This window comes from Colletotrichum acutatum, assembly GCF_030867785.1.
Source record: "Colletotrichum acutatum strain CBS 112980 chromosome Unknown BDZ83scaffold_169, whole genome shotgun sequence".
NCBI lineage: Eukaryota > Fungi > Ascomycota > Sordariomycetes > Glomerellales > Glomerellaceae > Colletotrichum > Colletotrichum acutatum.
In genome coordinates, this window is record NW_026849163.1 from 1 (window position 1) to 22921 (window position 22921).

General features: G+C 50.5%; 8 protein-coding genes across 8 annotated transcripts; 3 read left to right on the plus strand and 5 right to left on the minus strand.

Annotated features, from left to right (window-relative positions):
- Window positions 1-179: 179 nt before the first annotated feature.
- Window positions 180-1426, plus strand: BDZ83DRAFT_640361 (uncharacterized protein). Its single transcript, XM_060509480.1, has 4 exons — window positions 180-300; window positions 407-1097; window positions 1144-1245; window positions 1299-1426. The coding sequence occupies exons 2-4, from the start codon at window positions 556-558 to the stop codon at window positions 1402-1404; spliced, it is 750 nt and encodes a 249-aa protein (XP_060358850.1). The 5' UTR covers window positions 180-300; window positions 407-555; the 3' UTR covers window positions 1405-1426.
- Window positions 1427-4168: 2742 nt separating this feature from the next.
- Window positions 4169-5063, plus strand: BDZ83DRAFT_640365 (uncharacterized protein). Its single transcript, XM_060509481.1, has 2 exons — window positions 4169-4601; window positions 4670-5063. Exons 1-2 carry the CDS (start codon window positions 4239-4241, stop codon window positions 5024-5026), a joined length of 720 nt encoding a protein of 239 aa, XP_060358851.1. The 5' UTR covers window positions 4169-4238; the 3' UTR covers window positions 5027-5063.
- Window positions 5064-6945: 1882 nt separating this feature from the next.
- On the plus strand, window positions 6946-7757 carry BDZ83DRAFT_640369 (uncharacterized protein). Its single transcript, XM_060509482.1, has one exon. The coding sequence runs from the start codon at window positions 7129-7131 to the stop codon at window positions 7567-7569; it is 441 nt and encodes a 146-aa protein (XP_060358852.1). The 5' UTR covers window positions 6946-7128; the 3' UTR covers window positions 7570-7757.
- A 110-nt stretch (window positions 7758-7867) lies between these two features.
- Window positions 7868-8434, minus strand: BDZ83DRAFT_757512 (uncharacterized protein; the record flags this gene model as incomplete). Its single annotated transcript, XM_060514908.1, has 1 exon — window positions 7868-8434. One exon carries the CDS (start codon window positions 8432-8434, stop codon window positions 7868-7870), a length of 567 nt encoding a protein of 188 aa, XP_060358853.1.
- A 1837-nt stretch (window positions 8435-10271) lies between these two features.
- BDZ83DRAFT_591304 (steroid monooxygenase) lies at window positions 10272-12011 on the minus strand (the record flags this gene model as incomplete). Its single annotated transcript, XM_060506422.1, has 2 exons — window positions 10272-11082; window positions 11197-12011. 2 exons carry the CDS (start codon window positions 12009-12011, stop codon window positions 10272-10274), a joined length of 1626 nt encoding a protein of 541 aa, XP_060358854.1.
- Window positions 12012-17280: 5269 nt separating this feature from the next.
- Window positions 17281-18806, minus strand: BDZ83DRAFT_124733 (uncharacterized protein). The gene is made up of 2 exons (XM_060501174.1): window positions 17756-18806; window positions 17281-17534 (listed from the first exon to the last, which is right to left on the minus strand). The coding sequence occupies exons 1-2, from the start codon at window positions 18435-18437 to the stop codon at window positions 17443-17445; spliced, it is 774 nt and encodes a 257-aa protein (XP_060358855.1). The 5' UTR covers window positions 18438-18806; the 3' UTR covers window positions 17281-17442.
- Window positions 18807-20584: 1778 nt separating this feature from the next.
- Window positions 20585-21918, minus strand: BDZ83DRAFT_640376 (S-adenosyl-L-methionine-dependent methyltransferase). Its single transcript, XM_060509483.1, has 6 exons — window positions 21740-21918; window positions 21679-21719; window positions 21533-21622; window positions 21107-21449; window positions 20947-21049; window positions 20585-20890 (listed from the first exon to the last, which is right to left on the minus strand). The coding sequence occupies exons 1-6, from the start codon at window positions 21809-21811 to the stop codon at window positions 20802-20804; spliced, it is 738 nt and encodes a 245-aa protein (XP_060358856.1). The 5' UTR covers window positions 21812-21918; the 3' UTR covers window positions 20585-20801.
- BDZ83DRAFT_640382 (uncharacterized protein) lies at window positions 21790-22231 on the minus strand (the record flags this gene model as incomplete). The annotated part of the gene is made up of 3 exons (XM_060509484.1): window positions 22185-22231; window positions 21990-22129; window positions 21790-21938 (listed from the first exon to the last, which is right to left on the minus strand). Coding segments are annotated over exons 2-3 (164 nt in total), but the record flags the coding sequence as incomplete, so codon positions are not given.
- Window positions 22232-22921: the final 690 nt, after the last annotated feature.

Sequence of the window (22921 nt, forward strand, 5' to 3'; positions counted from 1 at the left end):
GTTTTTCGCACTTGTCCCTAGACGGCAAGACCACCGCTACAAACAGTTCCTCGAGTCGTGGACTGTGATACTGAGTCTGATCGGAAGTTTTCTCCTGCCGAACCAAGCTCGCTCATTTCGCACGCACTCCGCTGCTCCGACACGTCCGAGGCCGTATGCCTCGTGCTTGCTTTCAAGAACCATGTCCAATATTGCGGCGATGCTGGTTCAACGTGCCGTACTTTGCTTCCAACATGGCAGTGTAGTGCCTGCTCGAATACCTCAAGATATGTTGGAGACGTGCAGGTTAGCAGAAAACAGGTGCGATCCTATCAATTTGGCCGAGTGGAAAACGCCTGCACGGCGATTACGATCTACAAGTCCGCCGTTCCGCTTCGGCGACAAGGGGTAACCGCGAGACCACCAGAACTAGAGCAAGACCGGAACATCGCTTAGGCCACTGATGACACGGCCAACAGTCTTTTGTCTCTACTGAGCGCGATGATGATCACCCGACTGTGAACTCAAAGACGAGGAGCCATGCCGTCCCGTCGCTCGGCTTGTGCCAACGGCAACATGGGCTGGACGAGTCCAGGTCTGTTACGCCTCGATGACTATAAGTGCCATTGCGCTGTCTGGCGTTTCCGACCATCACCTCGTTCATCGGCACTCACCTGCACTCATTGCTGCCGTCGAGACTTCTCTTACACTTTCAGTTCTCTGCTTCAGACGGACATGTCCCAGCTACCGGCCCAGCCATCGTGTAGGCCACCGGGTCACTTGTCAGACGAAGGAAACCTTGCCTATCAACAACCCACTGCCGCAGGCTCGTCGAAGTCAGCTAAGGTCTCGTCAGAGTCTGCCCAACGTGGCTCTCAATATCTCCGCAATAGCCCAGCGGGCATGAATGCTCAGTCCGCCGTTACAGGTCTGCGACGATCGCCTGCATCACCTGACGCAATTGACATCGATCGCCTCCTGGCTCAGCTTCAAGACTCAACAACAGAGCCGTCCTCGAGGCATGCAAGAGAAGCCCAACTCAGCCCCGGCTCAGGACAGACCGGAAACAGATCTCTCGAAAATCGCATGCTGTCTGGCGTACAATCAGATTTGCCCATGTAGGCGTAGCTACAAACGGTGTATGAAAGTACTAATCATAAATAGGCACAGCATTGCAGAACGACTAGAACGACTGAAGAAGGGTCTCTGCAGACTCGAAGAGGCCAAAGAATTCCAACGAAAAAAAGTTGGCGCCACGAACAACCAGTGAGCTACCTTGACTCCACTACAGGCATGTAGCACAATTCTTACGGTATTAGACTCGGGCGTATCAACGAGGATGTGAGAAAAATCAAGACGTCTATAGACTCGTTGATGCCGCCACTTCCATTCGCTGGGAACAGTTTTGGGGACGGAACCCAATGAAGGACGACAATCTCGGTCCGAAAGTCTTGAAAGGATGGCACTCTACTATCGCCAGTTGAACGCTAGACAACATGATAGATAGGAAGTCACCCTGGGTACTCGGCTCCTCCACAATGCGCTGCACATCAGCCGGTTCTGGCGCCTTCATCTCTTCGACTGCTCGACATCGCGGCATCTACCTTACGATGATGTGACTGCCTCATCTCACGACGGCCGTCGGTTGGTCAGGTCATGTCGCAGCAAACCCCTCAGGCCTGACGAGCGTCGCAATGCCTTCAATGCTTTCTGTCTGAACTTGACCAACACGGGTTGGGCTCGAAGTCGTTCTTACTGTGTACAAACCACCATAGTCAGCATTAGGAGAATATGGCCACTGTCGAAGCCGATGATGATATGTTCAAGTAGCACTTGATTGCACGCTGCCACTCGCACTGTCGTATATTATCCTGACCCCACATTTTTTGTTTGCAAACCAGTCGCTCAAGCCGTTACTAGAGGTCTGCGGAAGCCCATCACAGCAGTTTGCGGATTCTCAAACATTGGTAATGTTTGTGAGAGGGGAAGCGACATGTGCACAATACTGTGGTTGCTTGGGCTCACGCGAAGGTTGGGGGGATCCAACCCAGATGACCTCTAAGTAGATCCTGCTACCGGGCCCTCGTATGAGATATCATGTCGAAAACGTGCCATAACTCCCGATCTACCATGGCCTCATCCCGGCCGCCCTCCATAGAATCCCAATAAGCAAACAAACTCGACGCACGCTATTTCTGTGCGTCAATCTCCGGCTTCCAGCTCTCTACTCCTCTCTCCCTCTCGAAACGGGTGTCGCAGCTTTGATCATAGCGATGCTCGAGAATTGTGATTACAGAGACGGTCTGCCAGCCGGTCGCGACGGCCGTTGCTGCGACTTCGATTTCGAGCTTACTCACGCGTTGTGCTGATCCAGGATCTGGTTTCGGCATAACTGGCCTCGACATCTGTGGCTTTCAATAGGTTAGTGCCGAATATCGTGCAGCAAACGGGGTATCATACTTGGCATTATGTTCTCCCAAAAGACCATGGTTCAAACTCGCCGAGAAAGCCCCTCACATCTATTGAAGTGTGCATAGCGGCCACCGGAGCCATTGGAGTATGGGTCAGCATTTTCGGTAGGTAGCTAAATGATGGCCTCTTCTCAGTTGTCGAGAAGGCCAGCAAGACGCATCGTTTTGTCGATGTTTTCCACGAGCAGGAGTATATATGGAAGACAACGGATTCATGACGATGAATGGAAGTCGAACGATCTAGGCAGCTAGCCGGACTATTCACCACTTCAAGCTTTCGTTCCATCACGTCTTACACCAACGCTGAACTAGCACATCGATGATAGCGGGCCGCTTTTGGGTGAAGCAGGAGCCTCAAGCACAGCCTGACCAAAGCAGCAAGGGGACGTTCTTATAATGGAGCCGTTGGACTCGTATGTATACTGAAGTTATCTCTAACTCTTGAATACTAGTCCACCCGCCTGTGGCTCTGACTTCTTACTGCTGGGGGTCGAGCGGGGGACGACTGGGCCCCAGTTCCGCGCGCCTTTTCGGAGCGCGGCCTTCGCATTGGCCCATCAGCCGGGCTACGAGGTCTAGCGGCCGGCCTCCGCCGCGACGCTTGGGCTAGATTCCCCTAATCAGGTACTCTGATGGCCGTGCAGGCTGTCTCCAAAAAACGCCAGTGAATCATGATGATATATCGCATGCCAAGAGGTCTAGCTATATAATGACGAATATCATTCATCAACCTCGTACACTAGTTCAGAAATCCGAGAGAAGACAGAGTCTAAAAGACGACCACGTTGACCTCTGATCAGACGTCCAACCACAAGTCAGACGCAAGGAGTTTGCCCCGATGGCATGGCATAACTGGCAGGATAGAAAATTGTCACCAGGAATAGATTATTGTGAAGAGCGTATGCAAGTTTTCGACGTCTGATCACATACAACTTATACCCACGTTCTCTACGGTGATTTGCGCTTCCCGATTACCGGAGCCTTCAGGAGATAGGAGACCCAGTCAAGGACCAATATGTCGTCGGGAGAGTCAGTGTGATGCCTCTCGTCTAAGCCTGTTTGCTGGCGCATAATGATCCATTGATTGGTTACTACCGCTTCAGGTGTAGTGCCTGGATCACCTTCTCGATGGGGTTATGACACCGGCAGCGGAAAGCGGGCAGACTCATCACGATGAGCCTTCAAGCAGTATATATAAGCTGCGTGTCTCGTCTGAGGGTCATGCCACTTCATCAACTCCATCCAACTCGTGGTTAAGATCATTCATTACCCTGCTCTTATTTTGCATCTCTAGAACTCGTCATGGAGGCATGCGTGCGTACTGTTGGTAGTAGGAGCGAGCTTTCGAACCGAGTCCCGTCTGATCTGATCTCAGATCCCGCAATTCCCAGTGCTTCGAAGCCGTTCCCGCTTCTCCAGTTGCCGCCGGAAATCATCCTCGATCTTTTCGACCTCTGGAAGGATGACGATCTTCGGAGCCTGCTGCATATCTCATTGACCAGCAAGCGTCTTCGATTCTCATCCATCCCGTGCCTATTCAAGTCGATCAAGGTCTGGATCAACAAACGCCAGGTAAGCTCCTTATTAAGAGCCATCAGGGGAAACGAACAAATCCTTTCGGCAGTCAGGTAATCACGGACTTCATGCTCTGTCAAAGAGGATTATACAGTGTTTGTGCTTACAAATGCTTCAAGGTTATTCACTCTCCGCATCCGATGGCTTCCAAAAGCAGTTGATGAGCCCCACTACAATGCAACACCAGCACTATTTGCTTAAGTCCTCTGCTGTATGAGCGGTCTAAGAGAGCTGACGCTCGACTTCGGGTACAGGGAAGAGTCTTTCAACCACGCCTTCAATGTTGTTCTCCGTCAATGCATCTTGCCTTCGGTAAACCTGCTACAGTATCGAGCTTTGACAATTCACGACTTTCGTTTGACAGTGTTTCCCAACGCGCGATCATTCCTTTTCGATATTCGCAGCCAACGTCAACTGCTACCCATTCTTCAAGACATTTCTTCGCACCCTCAGTTGGAAACCCTGCAGATCAACAAACATGATTGGTCTCTGAGAGATGTGCAGGAGGTAGTGGCCCATGTTCACAACATTCGGTTTCTCCTACTGAGAGGCGAACTAGATGGGGTGAGAGTGTCGGTATGCAACTCGCTCTTCATGTTGGTACATGATACAGTCTCTGATACATGTGTGCTGATCGAACGTAGGAGCTTATTCCAGCCATTCAACAGCTTCCTAGGCTTCAAAAGCTCGCCCTTACTACGAAGCAGAAAGCGGTATACCCGCCAGGTCCCTTGGGCGACTCTCAAATGGACGAAATCATTTCGCAGAAGGAGAATCATCCACTAAATGAGCGACCTGCCGCCAACGCTTTACGACTCTTTCAGCAGTGCCGGAGTCTACGAAGAGTGTATCTACCGCCATACTGGTACCGTCCGTTTGAATATTCTGGGAAGATACTCGGTGTAGTGCAAATGGCTCCTCGTCCTCCAGATATACATAGTGAAATCCGAGAGTGGCCAGCAATCTCTGAAGTTGCCAGGCGTCAGGCTTGGATGCTATAACCGTGAGCATGTTCGTCCCGATGTATCCGATGGTATAGTCAAGAAGTAGATACAGTATCTTGTGACTATATCAGGCCTCCGCTTCCTCAACAAAGACGTCACGCTTTACTTTGCGTAGTACAAGACATTTACCTTTGCCGTACGATTTAGGATAGTGTTCCTTCACTATGTCCCTACTATGTCCCTACCCCACCGTGATCCGCTACGAAGCCCTCAGTTGTGAACAAAGTGACTTGATGGTCGCATGAGATCAAGCCGACAGTCTTAACATTTTCAGCTACCACGTTGCCAAAAAGACAGGGACCATTTTCTGTTTTTCTGATCCATGTGGCATTTTCAAGGCCATTTGCCATGAGAAGCTTTTCGACATTGTGACGCGATATCAAAGCTGTTATGGACAGCGACTATTCATTCACCTCTGTTGCTGGTGCGCGTTGTTCGCCGACTTCTGTCGGAGCCTGATAGATTCACCTTGTATGCACGCATACGCCAAAGGACTAATTCCAGAGGGCTTGTCGACCATTCCTTCTGTAACATTGAAGATCTGGGGAAACGTCGATCGGTGCCGAGAAACCATAGCCTCATGCAGCTCCGGTTGTTTTTTTGGTTTCTTGTAACCCACCTCGGAGACTTCCACACTCGGCGTTGGCGTCCTCGAGCTTTACTTCCAATTCTGCTTTGGCTCGCTGCTCTCTGCTTGCCGATGCGTCTATTTCTCAAGGACTGCTTCTCAGCTGATCTCTCTCCTTGAGGCAATTTTGCACCTGCGTACGCAATTTCTATTTCCTACCTGCCAGTTGGGTCTCTTCTACCAGCTAGCTCATCTTAGAACAAATCAAACGGAAGCGGTAAGGCTCGTACGAGTTGGTGTCCGTTTTTTGCGTCGTCTATAACAGCAGGGGTTGCCTGGAACAACCTGCTGATACCCGCGCAGATCTACCTGTACGCGTCGACGGAATGCGTACTAACGTTTCTACCGAACAGCAGGGCGATGGCGGATGGACAGTCTCACGCGTACAACTCATCTTCTGTCGTCTTCTGTTGTTTTCATACGTACTTTCGAGCCCTCCACAACAAAACCCAGACGCTCATCCCCTAGTCGTCTGTTTAGAGTAGTCTCAAATATCTGTCAGGCGGGCATTTCCTGCATCTGGTTTCCAAGCATGGTGTTCAACATTACCAGCCTTCGGAGGCATCCCACCATCTTCCTGGCACTTAAAACGATACTCGTATTGAGACAGTCATCGAACTGTGTTCTGTTAAGTCCAACGTCAAGTTGCTTATCGAGCCGAGATTCCGAGCGGAGTCATACCGCGTCAAAGGCCGGAATAGGCTGTTGTGGGAGGCGATTGTAGTTTTGGTCATTGACGCTGGCAAAGCAACATCGACACGCCCCTGTCAAAGTCAGTTCCACAGTACTGTATTCCCTTTTTCCTGGCGTCAGTTCTGCGCATGCAGGCGTCCAGACAACGGTGTCGTTTGCGAACCTCTCCGCTGCCAGGGATTGCAATCAACCAAAACGCCCTTCTCCATGAAGAACAGAAGTTTCTTATAAAGTCATAATTGGCTTTTAGCATGGCCCACTTGAATGGCTCGACAGACTCAGCTGTCCCTGTCACTTGCGATGTTGCAGCCCAAGCAACTGAACCGGCAAGCACCGCTAACCGGTCATTCTTCCGGTATGTAGATCGAACCACAAATGGCTGCGTTGAAGGCTCTGCAGATCAAAGCCTCAGAATTCGATTTCGGCCCGAGAGGCATCTGTAGACCCACATACGCATGTCTAAGACTGGAGTCCTGTGGAATGTAAGCATGTATCGACTTACTCGTCCTCGCCCTAAACGTCTCGATTTCGAACCCTTTCGGTGGAGGAACCAACTAATGGAGCAACACGGGCCGTCATAGGTAAAGTTGAGTCGCCTCGGTCCGTTAAGTTACGTACGCTCGTAACTACTGTATAAAACATCCGGAAGCTCCTTACGTTTCAGCGTTGACACTTGCTTCGCTGTCTCGCCTCCAAGACCCATTCGACGCCCATTGTATTGCGTTCAACTTTGAATACGACGTCCACACCGGCCTTCGGCTAACAGCCTGAACGAAAGATGAGAGCAACTACAGACAACCCCAACAGCGAAGACGCATCGAGTACGAGTGAATGGCAAGTGAGGCATATCCAAGGACACAGCAACTCTGGTGGTACAATCTATTACCGCGTGGCGTGGGAACCAACTTGGGAACCCGCAGACCGACTTCAGCACATGTTGCCAGTTTTGCTCGCTTGGAACAAGCTCCATGGCTGTTCTTACTCCAGGAGAGTACGGTCGTGTCAATGTGATCCTACTCTGGAGCATTGGACGGGAAAGGTCACCGGCCGAAAGAAGGTCGACGGCATGGTGCACTACAAAATCCAGTGGCAAGTGACTACGGAGCCGGCGGTGAATCTAAAGAATGCTCAGAGCCTCGTGAAAGAGTATTGGGACAAAGTCTATGGTCTAGAGCTTGGTAACAGAGGGGAGCACGAAGATGATAGCGAGTCGGTGTGATTGCGGGAATTGATTGCTATTACGAGACCACGTAAAACAACATGAGAGTATCATTCTTTGGTTTTCTGAGATCTTTGGGATGTCTCGCATGATGCTCGCCTGCGTGATAGGACTGAGATCACTTAGCCAACGTGGCGGCGTTTGTAGATGGATCTCATAGATACATACAGTAACGAACTCAACCCGCTCTCTTTGGCAAATCTCCTGGTCCAAGGTATGTAAACCAATGACCAACAATGTATTGCAGACAGACTTGATGATCTGATTTCGTCCCTTCAAACACTCTATGACAGACTCTCTACGATTCATCATCGGACTCTTCCAACCGCCTTTTCCTCGGGTTTTGGCTCTCACTCTGCGTCAACCCCTCTGCTCCAGCACGCGGTCCAGTTGCATCCTCTACCGCGGTCATTGCCAACGCCATCAATGGATCAAAAGTGTCCTCCTCTAGATTCGCATCATCAGATGGTTGGATGTATGTCTCACACAAAGCATTATCAAACGTGCCGCCCGTAAAGTTTGATTGGAGGCCTACAACAGCACCCGACATCTTGCGTCTAGACTCCTGCAGCGACATTGAAAACGCCGCTGGCGACACGGTATTGCATGAGAGTTCCATAGGAGATATTTCGAATTCTAGACTGGCAATGCGCTCGTCTTGCGCGTTGATGGTGTGACGCTGCGTTTCGATCCGTGCTCCGAGTTGTTGGCAGGTTTTGTGAAGTTGCTGAAGCTGCGCATCTTTGGAAGCGGCATAATCGCGCCAACGCGAGATGCATGCTGTCATCTCGTGGATGATGATTGCGACGAGCCTTGCGGTAAGGTTGTCGGGTCTGCCGTTGATGGGGGGCTGGGGTACCTCCATATTGATCTTGACTGCTTTCGATGCTGTGGCTTAATCCATCACTTGGTCTATGTAAACAGCATCGCCGCAAGGAAAGCAATGCCACCTGGGTAATTAAATAGTTCCGACAAACATCGAATCGACCGTTTTGCTGTAATTCATAGCGGGCACAGAATTGCCGATGAAGGGTGTCCACCATACGCAGCCACAACAAGCTCTTGCCGTAAAGAAGCAGACCCGGCTTCTACTCGACCTTCTTCCAAAATTGACGACGTTACAGTATTGTCAGTGATTGCAAACTGAAGTACATACTGTACATACCAAGAGAAGGAAAGCAGGGGGAAGCCAGAAATGCATTTTAGCAGAATGAGTTTCAGGGAGACCTACACACTGTCTGGTGCTCATCAAAGGAGAATGTCGCCTGCAGCTCATCCTCATTATGGCATAGATTTGTATGACGCATATGTGTCTGTTTGGGTACTGTACGGTACGGCTCAGCTGGGTGATGACCGACCAATCATGTATATGGTGCTCCTCCAAGCACCAGAGTTATCACGACTTGGTCGGGTCCCGTCGTAAGGACCACTTTTACCATTGAGAGAACTGTTTTTGTGGCAAGTCCGTTATATCAAGCATAATGTCGCAGGTTGATGTTGGTTCAGGTGTTCAGCGTGTGTCCTTGCGGTCCACAGTACCCGAGTCATGCATTCTTCAAGGATTCCACGACGGTCCATCGCTCCCTCGATTCGAAGCACGAAGCGTAATCAGTGAGCTATTAGAGAGACCCTGCAGATGTCACGCGGTTCTCTCTGATGATTGGTCTACCGACCGATGACAGCCTGCGAGTGTCACTCTAACCCGGCTGAGCTGTGTAGCTATCTCGACAGTCTGCCAAGACTTGAACAGTATAAAAACCCAGTCGTCGCTCAGGTTGCTAGCCTTTGATCTAGTTGTGATTTTGGAATCTTCCTCAAACCATCCCAGCGTCTATCAACCCGTCATAAACGTACTTCTTCTGACATATTTGTATACCACAACGCCTACAAAAGTGGCACCCACAATGACGAGTCTCCGCTCGAAGATTCCAAAGACTGTCACCTTGGTCAACAAAATCAAGGCCTTGTTCGAAGAGATCGCTGTTCGGCTGACGTTTATATGTACATTGAAGTCATGGCCACCCTTCTCCAAAAAGATTTCTGACGTTTAGCACAGTTGCCTCTTTCAAGAAAGTCATAGGTGCCTTGAGATTCAAAAGGGCCGGCACTGGCGAACTTGATGAAGGCCAGGTCCGCATTCAGGATGAACCTCCCTGGTGGGAACTGCAAAAACCGCCGCCTGAGGGACTTATCCCTAGAGGCACGAGCAGCCGTTTTCTCTAAGACAGCGGAAGGTCTACATCGTCTCCCAGTTATACAGCAGTCTATTTTTCGTTTGCCGTTCAAGACTCTTGGGAATCACGTGAGAGACGCTACTACTAACAGCAATGAACGAGGGGACGAGGCATATCGCGTGGTATAGGATATGGGCGCGTGCCGATCAATGGGAAAACATCGGTACCCCTTGTTCATTAAGGATCAATCACCGTACGTTTTCGCACGCATACTGCCAAATAAACGAGTTGAGATGGATGGGCTTTATCTTTGTACCAGAGTGCACGAATAACTCGTAGTCGACATAGACCAGAATGCGAAGTCATCGGTCACAGCTCGCCTCCAGATCACCGCGTCTCAGAATTCACCGCGGGAAGTCAGAGATTGTTACAGTGCTGATGATAGGGTTTGACACATTATAGGCATTCAGGACAGATAAATGAAAACTCCCGTCAGCCAGGCTACAATAATCGAAGCTATTCTTGCCCTTACGACACGATGAAGTCTGTCCAGTCACGCAGAGACCGCTCACACAACCGCCTCCATGGCTGGATCCCACCCAGATAGACCAATGGCTCGACTCTCTTGTGTGGAACGTTCGCGCCGGTCCACCACGCGGTGCTATCGCGAAAAAGGGTTGACTCAAAGGCCTCCGTAACGAGATCTTTCCAAAATACACAAGACTCTTTCGAGGGCTCGATGGAATGCAGATGATCCTGGCTCATCCGCCTTAGGAGCCTTACTACCCAGTCAACCTGGAGCTCAATAAAAGGCGGCGCGTTGGTCTGCGTCGTCGGGCCTTGCGGCCCGTACAGCACAAATGCATTGGGCATATCGGGGATCATCATGCCAAGGTGCGTGTTGATGCCGCTTTTCCAAGCATCCTTCAGCCGGACGCCATTCTTGCCGTGGATGTTCATGTCCAGCAAGCTACCTGTCACGCCGTCGTAGCCGGTGGCCATGATGACAACGTCCAAGTCGTGGTGTGTAGCAACATCAGAGCTACCGGCGAGAATCCCTTGCCTGTCAAAGGATTGGATCGGCGTCTCCTTGAGGTTCACCACTTTGACATTCGGTTGGTCCAGCGTCTCGTAGTAGTTTATCTCAAGGTTGACGCGTGTTGATCCGAACCATTCAAACTGCTGCAAAGGCGCGACGATGTCCATTTTGTTGGGGTCCGTCATCCGGCTTCGCGTTTTTCGAACCCAGAAATCGTACAAGCATGCGTTGGCCTTCTCGTCAAGGACGATATCGCGATAGTTTGACTGTGTGAGGCCGAGGCCACCTCTGTTCCACAACCTCTCAAGTAGGTCGTTTCGTTCGGTCTCTGTCGCGCAGCGTAGCGAGTCAGAATTTTGGACGATATCGCGATAGTTTGACTGTGTGAGGCCGAGGCCACCTCTGTTCCACAACCTCTCAAGTAGGTCGTTTCGTTCGGTCTCTGTCGCGCAGCGTAGCGAGTCAGAATTTTGATTGTATGGGAGGGCCGAAGACGAGCCGAACTTGGCCTTCGCGAATATGGCATCGTAGTAGTGTTTCATCTCCTCTGACTCTCGGTATGACAGCTGTCTCTGATGCATCGGGACCGCGATACAAGGGTTGCGGACAAAAACCGTCAGCTCGCAGTCGAGTTGAGCGAGCTCCTGCACAATTTGTAGACCTGACGCACCCTGACCGATGATGCCAATCTTCTTGCCCGTCAATGAGAGATTGTCGGGCCAAGCGGACGGGTGTATGATGGGCCCATCGAACAGGTCTTGGTTTGGGACAGGTGGCATGTACGGCTTGTTCATCGAGCCGCATGCGAATATCGCATACTTGGACGTCGCGCGTAGCCCGTTAGACGTCCTAAATCGCCAACGCCCGGCCTCGGTGTCGTACTTCGCCTCGTCTACCTGGGCGTCGAAAATGGTGTCCTGGCGCAGATCCAGCGTTGCATCGACATGGCGAAAGTACCGACGGATCTCCTCGCTACCAGGAAACCGCTCCGTGAAGTGGAAATCAGCCCAGACTCTTGGCAAGCTGAACTGGTAGGCGGGCGTGTCGGAATCGACCCTGGCACCGGGATACCGATTGAAATGCCAGACACCGCCAAAGTCGTCTCCGCGTTCAAGAACCTTGGCAGAGAATCCCGCCTCCCGAATCTCGAATAAAGCATAACATCCACTAAAACCTGCGCCAATGATGATGACGTCAGCCTCGAGTGTATTTGCGCTCTGTCCCTCCATTGGCATAAGAAAGGGAGAAATTCGTGTGGTCGATGATCTAATGATTGCAGTCTCTCGAGCGGTAGTGAGGCTGTGTGAACAACGAGATGCAGTCCAATATGGTGAGAGGATCGTGGCATCGACTGCGTCATTTAAGCTCGTTTGTCTCGCACGTTCGCGTGATACTTGGCGGAGTAGCCATTGTGTAGCATGCTACGACTGAAAGCCGTTTTGGGTTCTTTCGTGTGGGGCATTCATGAGAATATCGTCACGGGGGCGTTTCGTAAAGGCACGCCTCACCAAGGACTTGTAGGCAGTTGCGATGGCCATATCTGCCGCTGAGTTGCAATTTCCGTCACTTCGGTTGATGTGGTGTATTCGTGCGTCCAAAACGCACATGTCGTTTCCTTCGCATCCTTGCTTGTTACAGGGCACATAGTCAGCAAGGTCTAGAACACGCCATATCCAAAACTCGTTCTCAAGCCTCTTTGGCAGTCCCAGCCACCGGCCAGAGAGAGGTGGATCTGTTTCCTCGTGTAGTGGGGTCATTGCGCCCAGACATAGCAATGTGGGGGACCACCCTCGAGCCGATTTCGACTGCGCAGCGCTAATGGATATCGTTGGGAGCGTTTTTGTACTGTAACGTTCTAGAATCCGTCATTCCAAGTGGAGCTTCGGACCATGTCTGCTTCCATAGTCGTCGATCTGGATAAGGAAGTCAACGAGCATCGTTAGAGGCACGCACGAGAGGCAATCGATAGCCGCACTGCTTCTTCGCTGTTGTTCTGACGGGCAAAGAACAATGGACATTGTCTCCACTCTCCTGGCGTGTTTTGGTCAGCCCCAAATTGAAACAGGAGCTCCGCGCAGACAGATCGTTGTATAGAATCGCGACCCTGAGAGTTGCGTGCACTATCTATTGCGTCCTGACGATACCGAACTGCAATTACAAAATTCTGAACTATATAACCATTACTAAAATAAACAGCACAAACGTGAGTCTTCAGTATGTATTCGGTCCACCAACCGCTATTAGGAGGAAGCGTAACGCTTCTATACACATAAGCGGACGTTACTACTTTCAAGGAAACTCCTTAACCGGCTATACAAATACTAAAAGGCTGTTTCGGTCAGAATTGTCACATCAAATCGTTTCGACGCACATGCGGCCACGTAGCGAAGACGACCGAATCTAGATTTAGTCAGAATATTCCCTACATCCATTCTCAAAAGAAGTTTTCCAGGCCATCACTAGAAGTATTTAGTACGTCTCGAGGCTATATATCAGTCACTAGGGTGAGCTAGTTTTCATAATCGCGTCGTAACTATACGATACAACTACCCGAAGAGCCTACCCGAGAAGCAAAGTCGAAGTCCGTCGAGGGCTCTTTGCCAAAGACCTAGTTTCGTTCAATCTGAACGCCTGCCACGCTTAATGATAGGGGCTAAACGAACGGAGACGGACGCATGTGATAAGTAGAAGAATTCGAGACTGTCTGCTTCCATCCCAAGCGAAAAGAGGAATCCGCAAATATGGGTCGTTTAAAGTACGCTTCTGATCCAGCTCCTTTCACGTACTTGAAATCTGACTTCTTGCCAGCCAAAAGAGGCAGAAGAAGGGTAACCCTGGCAATCCCGTTCAGCACGAGCCGATCACGCCTGGGGCCACGTTCAGCTGGGTGACGCATGGCAGACTCGTCACGGAGCTCGTCAATGGTAGAATGGTGTGCTATTTCGCGGCGGAGGATGGTCGTGTGGTGGGCGTCTATCTTGGCGTTTGGAGTTGCCCGCCTGTTTTCCAGTGGTCTCCAAATTGAAGGTCTGCATGTGGTTAATTAGCTTACATCACCAAAAGAGGTCTCTGATATGTATCAAGCGGCTCAGAGCCGCATTGCAATACTATCGGTATCTTGTATGTCATATCGATGGCAGACAAGAATATGGCTATGAATATGCTGAAGGATGTGCAAAATTCCGCATGGCTTTACGAAGATACACTCATTCTTTCAGAGCGCACATTTCTTAATTACATGTCGCCATTTCCCTTCAAGGTCCCAGACTTTAGTAAAGTGAGTGATTTTTGACATCATGGCTGAGCTACTTTGCGAAGATTTGTTTGCTTCGTCCGCCCTGTACAAACTGTGACACCTGAAGCCCGGCTCGGACCTGGTTTAATCTCCAAGTTTCTAAGACTAATCATCTGGCTTGACAACAATGTGGTGTTGACAGGATGAAATGTGCTCTCTGGGCGAAACGGTGAAGGACGGCTTTCTATGACACTGCTGTTCCTAAGTTCGTTCGTTTCTTGCGGCCTTGATTGAGATAGAGTAGGTCCGGGAATCCTCCGTGGATAAGCTGGTGACGGAGACTTCGAGAATATACTTGTGGGAGAAAGCAAAACGTTCGCATAGGCACAAGCATCGGCAAGTGCTTGTTCGTCCTGCACTAAAAGGAATTCTGACGGAGATGATGATGTCATTTTCCGAAGTTGCGAGAAGGAGAAACCGAAGGTTCTCTAGATCTTATGACGCCGGAACTATTTATATTCAAAATGCCGGTCACATCAGCCATATTTGACAGTAATCTCATCAGCTTTAACTCTCGAGACAGATGAGCTCTCGTAGTAAGCCAATACTAGGTGGACAGCCAGTTTTGGCGTCAGGTCACGAATGCGGTATATAACAGGATGGTCCATGAGTCCCTTCGCAACCTTGCGTATACGTCGCACTAAGTCACTCGCAGAACGTCACCATGGAGATCTGGGCGTTTGCCAATCTGTACACTACTTCTCCTACAGTCAGTACCGTTCAGTCGCTCTCAAGCACGGTGACCGAGCTTCCTCAAATATGCACTTGTGCCATGGAAGGGGACGTGTCAACCTTGAAAGCAACTCATACGACTACAACTCATACGACTACAACTCATACGACTAGACTTCCCGACAGGCTAGAATCCACCCATGGATTCTGGAACACTACCATCGACCGTAATACCTCAAGCATCAGCACCGCGATCAGTCTTGTTACAGCAACGTCTGGTGGTGATGTTCAACCGTCATGGACTTACCATAAACCGACGGTGCACACGACCGCGGCAATCCCCGTCAGCGCAACCGGTTCACATGGTGCCGGCTGTGACCACCTTGCAGCCTTTTTTGTCTTTTTTCTCGGTGTATACGTATGGGACCGGCTTTATTAGACCCACTTGCTGCTTTCTAGCAACCACGATTACCAGAAACTCACGCAAGATGGGGAAGTGATGGATAGTATGTAGGGTGGACGCGCCCTTTGGCTTGGTCCAATAAAAGGTGCGAGGTATTTTGTCTTGGTGCGCAACAAGATCTCTCGTGTTGGGTACTGTATCCATCGTGCGGTATCAGGTAGGGTGAAGGCTGTACGTTTTCTTTCACTTTTGTAGTTGGATGGCCACCCAGATCGACTTCTCTAATGCTCAGAGGGTGTTGCCGGCGACACCACAAGAGTCTTGATAAAGTGTCTTCGTTCCCCTTTTCCCGACCCGGAAACGCTATGACTTCCTTTATAAAACTCCCTCACATCTGAGAGACTAGTGCTCGAAGGCAAGCTCGAAGGGAACACAGGGCCTCGAAACGCACCAAATCAAAAAGATAGATCAACTTGTAGGATGCCGCGCAGCAAAGTCAGACATTAAGTAGCATTTATAAACTCCCTGCTTTCTTGTACGTAATGGAAGTAATTGATGGATTTCTGTCTATGTTGTCCTAGCAAAACTTGTTACTGACACTCCAAAACAAGCTTCTTCCCTATCGCGGCTAAGACCACCACTGCATGGTCCAAGACTATCGATTACGATGTCACATTTGCTCTCGTGCATCCAACGATGAGCTTGCGCTGTGATGCGGATTGTTAGAAGACGTAAAACATAAGACTTCCATTCGAACGGACCTCGTCGTTTCTTACCTCGGTTTTGGACATGATGTGGCGAGGGTTGACTGCGTCGAGGTTTCCTCCTTTGGCCGGCTGGTGCGTAGCTCGATCTCACATCCTTAGAGTTTGGTAGGCTATCTTTCGCCCCGACGTGAGAGCCTTCTTCATCAGATTTTACAGCATTGGGCTTGGTCCTACAAAGAGGCAGTGATCCTGCTTCATGTCAATGTATTTTACTAATGAGGTGACATGATTCCTCGTGTTGCAATGGCTACTGGTACTCGAGGTTCGATCCATGATGGATCGATTGCGATCTAATCTCCAATTACAGTATTTCTATGGACTCATTCGAAGTCCAACCTATACACATCGTGGGTGCTTTGTGGCGACATAAGAAGACCACCTTCACAGGCGCCGCTGGAATTTTTCTCTGATTGAAGCATTCTGCATCCTCGTTTTATCGCAAACCCGGCCACTTTTGGTTGTTCTGAGTGATGTGGCTAGCAATTCTTAGCGAACGGTGCGTGCTACACTCACCTCGAGCTGACCCCGCCTCTTTCTTCCCGAATCAAGTAGTTGCTTCCGGGTTGTCTTAGTCGCAGGATCGATCATGGCAAGAGTTATTGACTGACTTTGGGTCTCGTAAAGTCGGCCACTTGGCAGGGTGTTCTTCTTCTTCTTTCTTGCCGTCTTCCTGTCCGCGGGGTTCGTCAGTGTTTAGGATGTTCTAGCTTCTAGAAGTGTAGGGCCAGATACTGTAATCATCTCGTATGCATGCCAGTTGTTGGGGTGAAGTGTTTGTGCCAGGAGCAAATCAGTAATGAGACGCTGTGCAGAGATTCCACACTGTGCAACGTCGCTTCTTGGCAACTATGCAGACATCCTTAAGAATCCGAAATCAATCGGCCATCAGATGTGAACCACCGAAAGCCAATTTTGGCTCCATGCGTGGGACGAATCCAGATACAGCTATTTTACCATCCCCACTAAACACCCTGGACGTCATCAAACATGGCAATTTCGAAGTTTGCGTGTGGCCGCTTCTGACTCTGCCGGAGAAGATCGCCAGAAAGATCAGAAATCAACTGCGATGACGATTTCATTGTCCAACATGACCGGATTCCAGGGTCGGATGCGGCTGCAAAGTGCTGTTGCGGGCTTACCAGCGTTCGGCCTTTTTCGATGTGGTATGATCTGGCCACCGCACCTTATCAAGCAGAGTCGAAGCATCAGACCATTACAGTATCTTCATTGATCCAAGCACCTTTGAAACGTCCAGAATATCTCTTGGCTCAGCAGCAGGATTTAGATCTTGCAGTTGCTAATGTAGTTTTCATGGATCTGTGATGTCGCTTGAATATTTTTTTTTTCGATTGAAGTCTACATGTGACCCAACTAATCAAAATTTAACTAACCGAAAACGACTGCTCGCTTCACAGAGGCCAGCCAGATACATTGCTAGCTGCTCGAACTGTATGAGTTGTATGAAGAAGAGCAGACGTTGGTCGAAGATCAACAAAGAGCTGCGGTCTACGAACCACAAGATGTCAAATTGGCTCACTTCGAACTTCAACACAGTCTGTAATGGCCTCTATTCCATATCGTCGTACTTGAGGGCAACAGAATCCTATCTCGATAGCTATTCTCGGGCAATAGGCTGCATTAGATCATATTCGGATTGTAGATCACTCAACTCGCAACACCATGGCCTCTGTGTCGTCGGACAAGATCGTCTTCACACACGACAAAAAGGCCAAAGAGAAGGTCCGGAAGGGTGGGGCAAGCGCGAAACGAAAGGCCGTGCAGCTGGGCGAGGGAGCCCATGTGTTCTCGGCCGTCGTCCATTTCAATCCGACTTACGGTCAATTAGATGGAGCTGTCCACGTACCGGACGGCCAAAGCATTCCCGACGTGAATCGTTTTGTAGGTCTTGGCATAGATGCCTTGTGCCGTTTGCATGAATGGCTTGAACTGACGTCCATCCGAACCAGCTGGTGGAACTCGTCAAGGGGATGCACGGTATTGGACGCCGACGGCGGGTTACACGCCGTCGACGGAAGAGATCAACGTCCGAACCTGGCCAAAGCACGGCGGAGATCGGCGACCCCATTGAGGCGGGGGAGGTCGGAAGCAGCGTGCGGGGAACACCCGATAGCGTGGGGGACGAAGACGCAACGGCGAAGGAAGTCACAAGTGGGGAAGCGGATGCCCCACACGAAGTCGAGGTCGATGACGGCGGCACCGTGTCGGGCGTCCGGCAAGACGAGGCTGATATAGGCGAACCTCCCAGCAACCCAGCAGAACATGAACAACGGACGGATTTAGCACCACTCAACCACGATGCCGAGGGCATGATGGAGGAGTTTTCCATGAGCGACGCTGACACTGCGAGTGCGATCGGCGCGGCTGAAGAAGGTTCCTTCCTGGGGCTGCCTGAGATGGACTTGCGTGATATCTTCGAGATGGAAGCTTGCGCGTCTACGTTTGTGTCAGTTGGTGACAGCGAGCTGGGTACGTCGGAAGGACAGTCGAGCGATACCATTCATGGTCAAGAAAGGTGGGAGGTGGAGACAACGGGCGAAACGCGGAAGGAGGGTACGGCGGCAGCCGAAAGGGCAGCCTTAAGCCATCAGCCGAAAGTTCCACAGACGCGAACAATTGCTGCCGCACGTGCTTACCGACCTGACAGGAGTTCTTTCAAGATCCACCGGTTCTTTTGTCGGGTTTCTCAGCGGATCCGGCTTGCAAGATATGGAGGGGAACTGGACACCGGACATGTCTAATAGCTGTCGAAGCTGTTCACGCAGGTCCTGGCGACGGGGCCGTGCAGAGATCAAAGAGTGGGTCCGCGATGTATGCAGGGTGGTTTATGCAATTCTTAGTTCATTGAAACTCATCCACCTAATGGAAGAAAAACCGTACAACTATAGACCTGAGTTGCAGTGATCGTGTAAATGAACCCAAAACTGAACAAGTCAGGTTGGGGCAAAGGTACTTGGTGATCTTAGTTGAGAAAATCTCAAGCAAGCAACGTCAATGGATTCATGCGCTTGTTGCCTGCTCCTACGTTCAAGGTAGCTAAGATGTTTGTGCATATTAATCAACATGAGCGTCAATCCCGGTAGAAACCCGATTCTTCAACCTTCGAGATGACTGGCTCCTTGTCTTGGAGCATGAAACGTGTCAGCGACAGGCCGGTGCTCTGGCAGACAGCCTGGATCGCACGGCCGCTGCCACCGCCGACGTCGACCATTAGTACACGATCGGCGACTGACAGTTTCGATGCATTGGCGATCCATGAGAAATCATACACGCCGATGATGGGCGCCAACGATCCAACGCCGTCATTGCCCGCGTGAATGACCTTTTTTTACTCTGGTTGTTGTAGATGTTCCACATATCACTTTTCATCATGCCCTTAGTAAACATCAAAGGACTAGGGCCAAGGCCGTCCGGCTCTTTCCGCCCGTTGCTTCCAGAATACCGAATCACGTCACACCCAGACAGGCCATGGTTGATCCTAGTGACAATAGCCAGAGCCGGAAGTGCCGGAAGTGCCGTCGAAGGGGTTCCTATACGACCCGGTTCAGGTCTCCGTACGGATTCCCGGGCAGGAAGATAGTGAACCTAGTTGTGTACGCGACGTGTTTAGGCCCGGCTTCTCTTAGGACGCCCATGACAACGAGCATATACGGGCGATTCTCGCTGGAGAAGTCAACAGGTAATGGATGGCACAAGGGATTGGGCGATGTCACTTACTGAGAAGGGAAATATCAACGCCAACACGCTGGCCTAGCTCCACGTAGTATACCAGTTGTTTAACTGGGGTATGTTGAAACCCCTGCCATTCACCGAAGAGCTCAATGGCAACCAGTTTGTTCCTTTGGATGCTGTGCATTAACTGCTAATCCCCGGGGTGTGTAACGAGACTGCTAATGTCTCCCGTCAATTCGAGAATGCCTGACTGGAGGGAAGCCTCTCATGCTTGGTCAGTATTGCCGCGGAGCGTGAACTCCGTGATTGCCCCGAGCAGGTTTATTACCAGCTGCCGAACAGCGTGGCAATTCTCAACCGAACCAGAAGCGCCCATTACCGTGAATGAAAGGTGATGTGGTATGAAAGAGGCGACACAAACGATGGTTGAGATTTGTACTTTTGGAAGTCGACTGAACAGCTGTGTCAATATGCGCAAGATTGCACATTCGCTCATCATGAGGCGAAAAGGTGATTGACGAGGACGGTTTCAATACTGTACACAAGAATGCTTTTTGAGATGTTACGCACAATACGAACTGTAGATCAATGGAACGCGGCACCGGTCCGGATTTCTTCATGTCGAGCCGAAACTTGCTACACACGTACCCGTCTAGACTAATTGAAACCCGCTCGCCACATCATTGATCCAACCTTCTGGGCTACATCGCCTGTGGGCACGTTTCTGCTGTTGAGAAACCCGAAAAGAATTTTCTACCAGTTGCCGGCGACACTACGCTGTAACACGTTCGTCACCCTGGTGATCATCTTCTTACTTCCTGAATTCCTGGTCCTCAACCCTCGCGGACCAGACGAGTCGTGCCCCTGTGGAGCGTTCTTTACGTAGTTTCCATTTTCTAATAGTAGCTACTTCCTTTTCATCTCTTGTGAGCGGAGCAATTCCTTCTTGTTTTTATTTTATTTATGTTAAGTTTTTCATTCTTGATTGTAATATCCATAAGATTTCTGCAAGGTTGGCTCTCGACGATTTATATAACAGCTGTCTGGTTGAATGGTTCATAATGCAAAAAGACAATCTCGCTCCGAAAATGGCACCCACACGATAGGCTTTTTCAGTATGTATGTACTGCATACATACAGAACTACAGTTCAGTATCAAATGAGACTCCAGACTAGCCATTGCAACCCTACACTACTGTACAACTGAAGATGATGGCATCTTACGCCCCCAAACCTTCTTAAACCAAAACCACGGGTGCGTCAAGCCTGACCCCATCTCCGCTTTCAGGGCGGCAACGTATTTTCGATGTGTCCAATATTCCACCCAGTCGACGTACACGGACGCAGAAGAAACCCCAAGGCGTCCTTTTCTATCGCTGACTGCGCGCAGCGTCCCAGCCATTCGTATTCTTCATCTCTTGGCCACCTCCCGATCGGTATCTGAGATCAAACGTTAAACTTCTCTCCAAGCACTGGTGGTAGTAATGCAATCCATACCTTATAGTTGAGCTCCCGGATGTCACTGAAGTGTGCCTCTTCCAGAGCCCGTTTTTGTATGCCCTCTTGTACTACAGAGAACGTCTGTCCAATCTGAGCCCCGTATTGTTCGAAGACTCTCGACCACTGGTACCAGGAACTTCTCGCGTTCACTGTGCCGTCATCGCTCTGGATGAGAAACGATGGCTCTGAACTCTCGAGAATACCGCCTTCCTTCAAGCAACGATAAGCTTCGCCCACTAAAAAATTCCAATCACGAACGGAACCAGCCAGGAATCGCATGTTGATGTAGTCGAGCGAATTGTCCTTGAATGTCCACGGTTCGTTGAAGTCATCAATCTGGCTGGAAGAGGAGTCAGCATTGCTATGCAAGGAGGAGCTCTCGCAAATTCCAATTGTCGATGACAAAGGACAGGCTGGACTGACAACTCTACGTTCGGCGGAACATGTTGAGGCTGAATCGGTGATAGGTCGATTCCAACCACGAGGGCGTGTGGGTGACTTTCGCCAACTTCGCTGAGGCAAGAATGTCAGCATTACTTCCTTGACGCCTTTTATGTATACGGCCATACATAGCCCAAGCACCTGTCCCAGTCCCAACATCCAAGATTTTCTGCGAGGTAATGAGCATACTTGCGAGCGGCTTGATCCAGAGCAACAATACCTGGGCGTTCTCTGGAAGGTTGGCAAGGAAGAGCTCTCCATGCAAAGTCTCGCACAACAGGGAGTGCCTGACAGAAATTAATTAGCATCATGGTGCCCCGGGTCACACGTCTTTGACTGTCCTGACCAAAGACCCATCGCCTCACTCTGCAATTCGTCATTTGGGGCCCTGGTCAAAGTCGTTAGTTTTCAGTCACTTGTGTTTTCCGGCGGCGTGTACCAGTAAGTGGAACTAAAGATGTCACTGTGATAACTTCTGCCACGTAGATGTTCGTAGTCCAAAACGTCGGCAGTCATCGACTTAGTCGAGCAGTGGTCGTCATCAAGGCCTGGATCGGATTCGTCGTCTTGCCATTCTGTCTGATGAGCCTTCCGTTAGTATTGTCATTGGAGTAACTGGAAAGAGAGATCTTACCTCGTTTGGAGTTATAGTTGTTGTTGTTGTTGTTGTATTTAACGCCGTGGCGGCCGGGCTAGAGCCCTTACCGCAGACCTCCCGAAGGGTATATGGCGTGGAGGGCCGTGAGCCAAGGCTACCTACTCTACAGTACGTCGTCTCTTTACATCGTCCTCCAAATCATGCCTTGTGGCCACTACGCGTTCTGTCTGTCCCCGGTTCCCGCTGGTGCCCCAGTTTCATTCTTTCCCAAATCGTCCCTTGGAATCGGGAGGTTCTTTGTAGTCCGCACTCACATCTACCTAGGTGTGGATGCTGCTACTGCAGACAGATCTTCTGGAAGAAGTCCGTCACGCGGAGAAAGGCCTCGAAGCCTCGTGGGTCGGTGATTAATCTCTTGAAGTAGGCCTCGAGAGATCCCATAGGACCTATGGGCTCGGGCATACTGCGAGAGTGGAGGGTCGGCCACCGTTGCCTCCTCGCCAGCGTTAGTCGACAGTAGACCAGGTGGTCCACGTCTTTCGCCTCTCCACAAGAGCACATCATTAGAGCGTCGTCGTGGTTGAAACGTCGGTGATATTGCTCGAAGTCCCCGTGACCCGATCGTGCCGCCAGCAGGTGATGTAACGTAGCCCGCGGCAAGGCCAGTTCAGGAGGGCTGGACAGAGCTGCCTCAAGCCCCAAGTCCGCGTACCGCGGCCTTCGCTCTTTATACCACCATCTCCTGTGCTGGCTTTGTAATTTTTCCCTTGCAA